Source organism: Monopterus albus, unplaced genomic scaffold (genome assembly GCF_001952655.1).
Source record: "Monopterus albus unplaced genomic scaffold, M_albus_1.0 scaffold21.1, whole genome shotgun sequence".
NCBI lineage: Eukaryota > Metazoa > Chordata > Actinopteri > Synbranchiformes > Synbranchidae > Monopterus > Monopterus albus.
The window spans coordinates 167,486-178,105 of NW_018127901.1; the positions used below are offsets into that span (position 1 = coordinate 167,486).

Genomic DNA, 10,620 nt, shown 5'->3' on the forward strand with positions numbered 1-10,620 from the left:
ATGTTTTAGTTACACACCACATATACAACATACACACCCATGGAATTCTTCATTTTGTTATGTCCAGCTGCTCCAAGCATGTGGAGCTCAAGATATGAGAAGGAGACGTGGGACTGTCTCCAACTCCTGATGTTTTTACATCTGTCTGTGTAAGGGGTTAGCCCAAAACCTTATAAATGTATTAGGCTCTGTGTTTCCGGGGACTCCTCTTCTCCAGCAGCTTGTCTGAAGGAGGGAGCCACCCGGGTTGTGTTTTTGTAATTTTATTTGTGGCTTTTAAATAAATCAGCACTAAAATGAAGAAAGACGGACTCCTTCCTGATCTGTCCAATAAAAGAACTGGGGTATAACACTGGCATTGATTTGTAGTCATGTCTGTGCCCTGTGTGAATCAAATACGATCCGAACCGGCTCCTTGGATTCCCTGTTGTGAGTGAACGAACTGCACAGATCAACTTCGACAATAAACAGGTGAGCAGGAAACCTATTTACACATAAATCCTGCACATTGGACTTTGCCAAATTTAGCTGATCTGTGTGGACTGTGAATTCTCGATCTAAAATTGAATTATAACATTAAGGATAAGATAACACTTTTTTTCTGAAATGTGCTGTTTTGTTTATGCCACATTTTAAAGTTGCAAGCACATGTTTTCATTTGAGGGATAGAACAATAAGTGCCCTAGCCACAGAAATGGATGACTATCAGAGACGTAAAAGTCACATTAATAAGTGGATAACCACAAAGTGTGACAGATGTCTCCAAAATTATTAGGATTTTTTGCCCCGATGGGAAGACTGGCTTGTTGAAGGCGGAGGTGGCAGGAGGAGCTTTCTCTGAACGAGACTTCTCTGAGCATTTCTGAATATCTAAATATTTATAAGACGGTCACTGCTAACTGTTAAATGATTAATGAGGGCACAGGGAAATATTTTTTATTTTTAATATTTGTGTGGGTGGATTTGCTGCACGAAGGCTGTTGAACACTGTCACATGTGTAGCATGTGCTACTGGGAGAATTCGATGTGAAACAGTGTGCCTCGGGCAGAACTGTTTTTGGTTCCGGGGGCTGGGTATAGTCTATGGGAAAACTGTATTATAGCCTTAGGGTGACGGCATATTCAGTGGAATTAAAACAGAGCTGTAGATTGGGAGAACCCCCAGCGATCACATGCATCAGAAAAAGTTCTGATGTAGGAGCTTCGTGTTCGAATCACCTGGTTCTGGGCAGAGACCATTTCAGATGAAGTGTGCATAATTTTCAATATGTCTGCAAACGTTGTTCAAGATTGGGACAATGAGCAAACCTGAGTCTTTGGGGTCAGTACTCTACAAGTTTTTGTTTAAATGGTTACATACAGTTCCTAAAGATGAGCAGGACACTGCAAGAGATAGGTTCATTACTTGGGTCCTCCAGATGCAAAAGAAGGGGATGTTTGGGGACAGTGACAGCCCTTCCCCACAAAGGGATTCTATAGGACTATTTTTGAAGCAAGCCTTTCTTGCTGTTGAGAAAGCTAAACAACAAATCAGTACCTGCACCTCTTTGATAAGAAATACAGTTCCCAGATTTTAAAAAGCTGAGGGTTTTCTTTCTGATTGTACATGCTTTTTGGAAAATTTCAAGCGTTTTCAGTCTCTTTCAGCCAGTTCAAGCAAGTCACAGGGACCAGCTGAAGTTCATTCTCCGAGTAGCACAGTTGTTCCAGTGCTAGCTGCAGCCTCTAGCAGAGATTACAAAGTGCAGTTCAGACACACACAGCCATCTTCCCCACAATCTCCACATGGAGAGCAGAAGCCAATATTAAAGAATGCCTTATCTAGACAGATGCCACAAAGTGCAACACAGGGCATGGCGCCCCTGGCGGTTGTACAGGGAGATGTTTTGGACACAGCCTCATTTCCAGGAGGTATAATTGACGGATTTGAAGAACAGACTTATCTAAATGAGCTAAAAACTGGTTGTTTAGCACAACTCCAGTTGTCAGTGCATGTGCCTCTCTCGTAGAGGAAGAGGATAGGCACTTTTGTGATTTTTCAGTGCCAGCAATGTCTCACGTTTCTGAAAGTGATGATGATTCCAGCTATGACGGCATAGTGCATGATTTCTCATCACAACATGTGCAGAGAGGGCAAGGAAATATGTGTTATTGGTTTGACATCTCCTCACACCAGCTGCCATTGTTTCAGTCCACCTCACTTTGTGGAGAGATAACACAAACCTACACTCCTTTTGACCTTCAAGACATGAGCACGTTACAGGAGGTAGAATTGATGGAAAACTACTGAGGATGATGATAATGCTTCGTTCTATACTGAAATTCATCGGCTTTGGCTGATGATGAGCCAGAAATTCCCAATACAGGTGCGTTCTGTTGAGCTGTGTAGAATTCCACCTCAAGAGGGTGAGAGTCACTATTTGCTCAGAGTGTGTGAACTCTGGCAGACATCGATGACACTATGGGGGTGCTATTTCACAGTGTTGTGGAGGCTTCCCTCCCAGCATCCATGCAGCATCTGCTGAGACAGGTAGTGGGACTCAACGCATTTACCTTTGAGCGGTGGTCAGCTTATGTCACTCAGTGTATTGACAATGAGCTGGAAGCACAAGAAAGGAATGCAAAGGAGCTTTCCTCTTTGCAGGCACGGTTAGCTAGGGTGCAGTTAAAGGAAATGTGAGACAAGGTTAATCAAAGTAAAGCTACAGCTAACCAAATGCCTGTACAGCCAGATAGACAGCAGCAACCCTTTGCTCCACAGCCAACCACACCACCTTATGAGTGGGATTTTGCTCCCATGCACTGTGGACCTCAGTACTGTGGCAGACCACAGGGTAGAGGTCAAGGACCTCGGACTCTCAGAAAAGGTCTGCCAAGTGACGACAGGTGCTGGATTTGTAATAAAAAAGGACACTGGTGGCATAAATGTCCCTTTTCATACCAGCAGTCACAGGGTGTACCACGATATCAGCATCAGGTCTACCCACCTCCACGGGATAGATATGTTCAGCAGTTCCCACCATCAGCCCAACATCAGGCACCTGGCTCACACCAGTTGCCTCAACATTAGAGCTGCCCAGAACTGATAACAGGTGACTCACGGTGTTCCTAGGAAATGTTTCTTGAACCACTAGTTAAGGTAACCATCGATGGTTAAGATCACGTGTATGGTTGACACAGGAGCCCATACACGTCCCCATCATTCTGATTAAAAAAGGGGGTGTTTGTACTATGATTGGGCAACAGTGTTGTACTCACATCCCAAATAACACTGCACCTGATGGCTCAATTACTAGGGCCCTGACAGGGTTGAACTTTTATTAGAGGAGATGGCTGACCATTCAGAAATTAAAAATTACATTGATGATTGGTTTGTTAAAAAAAAATTTTTGGCAAGTGGAAAAATTTAGTGATTTCTTTGCTACATCTTTTGTGGCAGCAGTTACTTTGCTGACCTTGTGTGGATGCGCTGCATCCCCTGCATTAGGCATACAGTGCCTTGCGAAAGTATTCGGCCCCCTTGAACTTTGCGACCTTTTGCCACATTTCAGGCTTCAAACATATCTTTCTATGGGAACCCATGCCAATGATCTCTGGTCCAGCTGCAGTTGTTGGACTTTCCTTGCGAAGTCCTGGGAGTTTATTATGTGGTGCTGTGTGTTTCCCACCAAAGGAGCCAGGATGGTGGCCGCGTGCTTGGCTATGTTGTAAGTCACAGAGTTGATGCTGCTGACAGTGGGTCTGAGTGGGGCTCCTTCGTTGTGTATTAGGACAAGACCATGGTCAACTCAGTCGTTAGGGGACATTGTTGGCGTTCAAAGGACTGAAACACCACCGAGGGGGATAAATATCTCCGGCTCAACACCAGTCAGTCAGAACTGATGAAGCCTCTTGGATGAGAGGTGAAACATCTTTGACCTAGAAATCTAGTCCAGTTGAAGTAGGCTACCTGCCTACCTCATTGGTAATGAGAGTTGGAAAAGACATTCATGGACAAGAAAGGAGAACAGGGAACTATTGGAATGCTACTATACAAGTAACCCCAGCGAGAGGGGTTACATACGAAGGGTGTGGGACCTATGGATACTTTGAAACTCAACATCCTCACTAACATCGAAGCAACTAGTAGCTCAGTGCTATTGTAATAACATCTAGTAGTCTTACAACTCTACAAGCAACAGACTTTCAATGCCGAGAGATAAACAGGCGACTACAGCTCACAGGCTGACTAACATGTACATATGAACTGACTTCAAGAGCCACCGCTGTAACCAAGATCACAACTTGTATGAAGACGAGAAGCTAAAGTGGAGGAGGTGTTAGGACAGACGAACACGCCTGGCTCAGCGGAGACAACTGGACTTGTCTCAGTCATCGGTTACCTCAGGGCCCCTTTGGGGTTAGATTTAAGGTTTAGAATTAGAACAGATTTTTATGAAGTGTGATAAGACGTTATTAAGTGGGGGCGACTGTGGATCAGTGGGTAGAGTGGTCGTCTCCCAACTGGCAGGTTGAAAGTTTGAATCTCAGTGCCTGCAGTCCACGTATCAAAGTGTCCTTGGGCAAGACACTGAAACCCCAAGTTGCCCCCGATGGTTAGAGGCATCGGTATGGAGTTGGCGCCGCAGATGGCTGCCATCGATTCTGTACCAGAATCAAATTCCTTGTATGTAACATACTTGGCCAAATAAAGGTGATTATCCTGATTATTATTCATTTTTTAACCAGGCACTAAAACACCGCATTTTACTCAGTGAAGAGAAAGTTTACCACCTTCTCTTCCAGAGTTCAGTTGTTTCCCAGCACTGTGCCCTGCAAGTATCTGGTATGTACAAAAAAGTATCATTTATTTCTCCTCTCTTCTAGAAAAAGCCAGCTGTTCACCAGAACCTTGTTTATACCTACATTTAAGTACCAATAGGAACCAGGGATGTGAAGTAATATAGTGCAACCCAAACCAAAGGAGAGGAAGAAGCTGCACCGCCCTCTGCTGGACGACAGCACTCTGTCCCAGTGGAAATAACTCCACACAAACCAGCAGCTGGTGGGCTATTAGTGCCATCTATACATGTGCACTGTGGGCAGGATCAGCCTCCAGACAGAAAAGAGAATCCTACTACAGTGAAAACAGGTTGTGGATGTGATGTGTTTCCAGAGACACCTGACACATACACATCGCTGCAGTCCTGTATCTGCCAGCTCTGGGTGAAGCGGTGCCGAGTCTCAGGAGGCTGAGCTCATTTCACGAGGATGCTCAGTGGAAAGAAAGATGACACTGCAGCTTTTTCTCCATATACATTTATTTTCAAATAGTTTAAGAAAAAATAGATTTTTTAACAACTTTTTTCATTATACGACTTTTTATACAGTACTTTATGTGCATGTAGAAAAACTCAACACAAACATCAATTAATGAGGTGGGAGACAGCCGGCTGCTCTGGGGGTCGATAGGAACCAGCAGGGGCAAAGACAGACCAGCGGGTACTAACAGGGTCAAAGAGGGACCAAAAGGGACCCAGGGGGATAAAAAAAACCCAAAACACACACACACACACAGGACGCTGGGAAAGCAGAGAGAACCGGGTCTAAAGTGAACGAACCAGGCTCTAACGTTGTGAAACAAATCAGGAGCTGAAAAGTGCTCTCTGATGCGAGCAGATTCTGAACGTGACAGAGGTCGACTAAAATGTTTGTTTTCAGAATTGATACAATAAAAAGTGCAAATAAAAGCTGAGAATATGTAAACCGGTTTGTTCTGGACTGAGGCTACACACAGACACTCCTCTACTGGTTTACATTCAGTTACCACAAACAGACGGGGGGACTGCAGCAACTAGCAGCAGTAATTAGTAACTAAGAGTAACTGTACTGTGAAGTTGAACAGGTGAGGCAAGCGCAGAACTTTGGCAACATGTCAGGCTGAAGGTGGAGTGGCGACTGGAGAATACGGCAGACATCTTGTTGATGATGTCACAGTGTGGACTGAGGCGGGAGAGGAGGGGCCTGGCTGGGTCACATGATGTGTTTCTGGATCCCTGGGGTGAACTCCTTGGCGTTGGGGTTCAGGCTGCTGTTGATCTGGAGGGAAGAGGATGAGGAGGTCAGTGAGAAAGTGACCTCTGCTGTGTGTGTCCGTCTCATTCACACAGCTCAGAGCAGACCCTTCACATGTCAAGGATGAGGCTGGTGATTGTCTTTGTTTTTGTTATTGTCACAACATCCAGACCCTGGTTTACCAATAACCAGCTCCAAAATGCTTTGTGAGAAGCTAGCAGACTAGTGGAGGTCTGCAGTTGCAGTCTGCAGCACAGAGCAACAAGTTAAACCAGGGTCTGGGTGTGTGACCATAACAAAAACCAAGACATTAGCAGCCTCGTTCATTACATCGATGTCAGAACCCAGCACTGAGAGCTGGTTTCTGTCAAAGGTTTCTGACACCAGTGCACACACCAAGACTTTACTGCTGCCAGTACTCAGAAATAATGAACATGTTCTTGTGTGAAACCATTCTTCACTGACAAAGTAGCCAAAAAGTGGACATGTGATGATGAAGAATCTGTTTTCACATCATTGCTGCACACACCTTTCAAGCAGTAACAGTGATGCACTGGTGTGTGAGACTGGCCCTCACAGTTTCCTGAACTCACCGCGACGTCAAAGTCTGCCTCTGCGTCTGCATCCAGGACCAGCAGACTGATCTGCTCCTGTAGCTGACTGACTGTCTGAGAGGGGAGGTCTCTGGACGGGATGAACCACTCCCACTGCTCCTCCTCCTCCAACATCTCCTGGAAACAGCACTCAATGAACTCCTCCTCCCACAGCTCCTCCTCCACCTGCACACATGCGCCAGCAGTCTGAGACATGTTATGTATGTGGGTCACAGGCACAGTATGAACACACGTGATCCATCACCTGTCTGCACAAGCATGAAGTCCAGAGTGAGCTGTAAAGGAGCATACCCGTTTCTACACACAGCAGGCCGATCCTCAGACTTAGCCCCTAACCCCTTCTCATCTATTTTACCTGAAGATGATCTGCTTTCTCTGTTTTCACACAGTAAACTGACCCTCATGGGTTCTGGACTGTTGGTCAGGCAAAACGAGACACCTGTAGACGTCACCTCGCATTCAGAGAAACTGTGAGGGACATCTTTTCTTTAACATTTTAGACATTTTATAGCTTACATAACCAAATGATGCACTGAAAATGAACACAACCATTAGCTGCAGCCCTAGCTGGAATAATTCTACACACTGTTCTATATGCTAGGATTATTTCTACATGTATACCCATCCAAACATCCGCTGGTCACCAATCACTCCGGGACTGAATCAAACATATTAATGTATCAGTCAGGATAATTTAATAATACACTATGGGGCACTAGTCTGAATGACCTTCGATACTCTAAGTACACTGTCCTGACATTATCCCTGCAGAACATTGAATTGTAATGGAGTATTTTTAAACTGCAGTACTAAATACATTGTCCAGCTCTGACCAACAGTAAAGGGTTATCTAATGTTAGTTTGGTACTGTAGAGAGGATGAATTCATAGCTGCTCTGCACTGGACAGTGCAACAGGAGAAGTCATGTACGCTGGGGCCCAGGAGGAGGAAGTCACTCACATTGTCTGACTTAACAGTTTATAGTCAGGCTTAGTGGATTGTGCCTCCTGGAAAGAAAAACTAATGGAAGCACAACCTGACAAACGTCTCTTTTAGAAACGCTTTTACTGGGACTCATCACCTATTTTCCTGGACAATAAAATTGTAAGAATCACTCCCACACAGTAGCACAGAGAATGAAATAGTTTCCCTGCTCCAGCACCAAAAAATGTTTGTTCATCTGAAGCAAGAGACCTTTTACAGATCTGCTCTGGGCTGAAAGGCCCTGGTTTGCTAGCAATGGCTTTTCCTTGTTGTTAGATTCCTCTCACCATCCACAGTGGCCCTGCTCTCATACAGGACACTGTCTCTGCTCTGTGAGGATCATACCATCTGTTTCAGACAGATGTTTGTGTGAGGACAGTTCTATTTTACCTGTTGTGCTTTTCAGATGTTGTTGAAGCTATAGTTGAAGCTACAGTTAAGATTGTGCTGACCTTAAATGACCAATAAATCTGTCTTTGCTTTGGAAAGACAGAGGCAGAAGTCTCTGCAGTGATCATCACCTGGCCCTGCTCAGCTGAAAATAAGCTTGAAGTCAAGGAGGTGCAGCGGCTCCTCTTTACCATCACAGCACCTTTTACACTGCCCATTCAATGCAAGTGTTTTGTGCCAGTTTTGCGCCTCGCCATCCTGTATAAAAAGTACAAGTTGTAGAGGGGTCACTGTAACATGCCCCAACAACAGGGAGATTTTTGTTGAGATGAGTAGATTCCGCCCTTTGTATAAATGGGAGGGCTGAGGTCCATCCGAGGAGGAGGAGGAGAGAGAGAGAGAGAGAGAGAGAGAGAGAGAGAGAGAGAGAGAGAGAGAGAGAGAGAACAGCTGTGGTCCAGAGACCTAGAGACTGAATGAGGAGAGGGAGTTTTGCTGCTGAAAACCTTTGTTAATGAGTGTCTAAGTCCTGTCCAGACCTCGCTGCAACAGATTCACATAGCCTCTCTGTGGATGGAATAGAAAATGCAGAGTACATGACAGAAAAAAACAGGAAACCTGCTATAAAACATGAGTAAACTTCAGCTATTTCAAAAAGGCATAAAATGTGAGATGTGAATGTGAAAAAAAATGAATGTAAAGAGTCAGAAAGAAAACTAAAATACATTTTGGACTGTAAAACCTGCTTAGCACGTCTGCATGTTAATGTTGAGTTGCATTTTACTAAAAATTACAATTTTTCTTTTATTGAAATTAACAGTGGGAAATAAAACGTGTCAAATATTTTAAGACGCACCGCACAGGGCGGCAGTGAGTTCCAGTAGCTCTGTTCCCTTTTGTTTTGTTTTTTTTTTCTGTGCTTTCTGAATTTGTCCATCAAGATCGGTGTGTGGTATCTGTTCTTATGGTGTCTTGTTGCTTGCTCTCTGTTGTTTTTGTCCCTTACTGCTGCTGGAACACTGGAATTTCCCCACTGTGGGATCAATAAAGTTCTACCTACCTACCAAATCAGTGACACCACCCATCTCTTTTCTCTGTGTCCTGAGCACAATGTGTGTTGTTGGTTGTGATCCTCACCTGTCTGTTGAACTCCTCCTCGTTCTCCATCCACATGTACTCAGCGAACGGGTTCTCGTCTGAGATCAACTGGTTGCTCAGGATCACCTCGTTGCTAATCGTCATATTCACGGCGATGTTGTTGAGACTTGGGTCCTTCATTTCACTCGTCTCCCAAACAGGCAGTCAGGCAGTCAGGCAGTCTAGTAAGGGCCCCTACAGGACACATAAACGAGCCGTTCAACCATGAAATACCGAGTTTCCATGAAGTCAGTGGTCGGCTGTGATGGCCGCTGTCTGACAGACAATAGCAGGCAGCTAACGACTGTCGCCGACTCTGCCATTTTTACAATCAACAGACCAGAAAAAGCGAGTTACATAGACAGAAAAACATTATTACAAACACTGAAAGTCGTCATATTAATCTATACAAGTTTACTGTTGTGTTTTTTTGTAAATGAAAATACCTGAAAACCTGTTTTCTTCGACAACAGAATAACGAAACTCTTCTGCTACTGTAATGGCCGCGCTGCCTCTGTTTGTTTACATCTGCAACGTCACTCGGTGCTCGCTTACGATTGGATAAACCGCACTGCTGCCTTCACGTGCTACATGACTTATTAAAACCAAAGGGACACTAGCGTCGGAAAGTAGTAACCTTAATGCTTTAAATTGCGTATTTTTGCTGCGGGTTCGAATCAGGGTTGCGTCAGGAAGGGCACCCGGCGTAAGACACGTGCCAAATGTCAACATGCGAGTCGTCAGTATGACGATTCGCTGTGGCGACCCCTAAACGGAGAAAAGCCGAAAGTGACTTTCATTTTTATTTTATTTGGACTTGGTTTTTTGTTTGTGCGTTGAATTGCTGCCTTTCTTCATCCTACTGAATCAATCTACAGACTTTTAAAACATATGAAAAGGTTGGGAATCACTGACCTTTTTATTTTGTCTTAATAATGACATAGAAAATCAAAAGATGGAAAGTAACTAGGTACATTTACTCAAGTACTCTAGCTAAGTACAATTTTGAGGTATCGCTACTTGAGTATTTTCATGTTCTGTTGTCTGTGCAGATTCTCAGTCATCCAGGTGATAGTAAGTTGAAAAAACTTCTACTGGACTAGATTTCTAGGTCGAAGATGTTTCACCTCTCATCCAAGAGGCTTCATCATTTCTGACTGACTGGTGTTGAGTCGGAGATATTTATCCCCCTCGGTGGTGTTTCAGTCCTTTGATGCCCAACAATGTCCCTTAACGACTGAGTCGTTACAACCCAGTATCGGTGAGAGTCGTTACTTGTCTTTGAATCCGCCCCTGTGGACTGATGCCTATTGTCCTGGTGGGCATGTTTGGGTAGAGATCTCAAAACAGGATTGTAGATGGATGACAAGTTGTGTCTTAGTCCACCACCCCTATTTAGTGAGGGGTGTTCTATTTTTACAAAAATAGCTTCCTTAACTCC

The 10,620-nt window shown here is 44.4% G+C and overlaps 1 protein-coding gene across 2 annotated transcripts; it reads right to left on the minus strand.

Moving 5' to 3' along the window:
* Positions 1-5,294: 5,294 nt before the first annotated feature.
* LOC109956683 (polyadenylate-binding protein-interacting protein 2-like) lies at positions 5,295-9,388 on the minus strand. Of its 2 annotated transcripts, none has more exons than XM_020593996.1 (3): positions 9,180-9,388; positions 6,648-6,854; positions 5,295-6,078 (listed from the first exon to the last, which is right to left on the minus strand). In XM_020593996.1, the coding sequence occupies exons 1-3, from the start codon at positions 9,318-9,320 to the stop codon at positions 6,013-6,015; spliced, it is 414 nt and encodes a 137-aa protein (XP_020449652.1). In that variant the 5' UTR covers positions 9,321-9,388; the 3' UTR covers positions 5,295-6,012. The 2 variants fall into 2 exon arrangements, with proteins under 2 accessions (XP_020449652.1, XP_020449653.1); XM_020593997.1 differs by having other exon boundaries at positions 5,296-6,078; positions 6,648-6,833; positions 9,180-9,387.
* Positions 9,389-10,620: the final 1,232 nt, after the last annotated feature.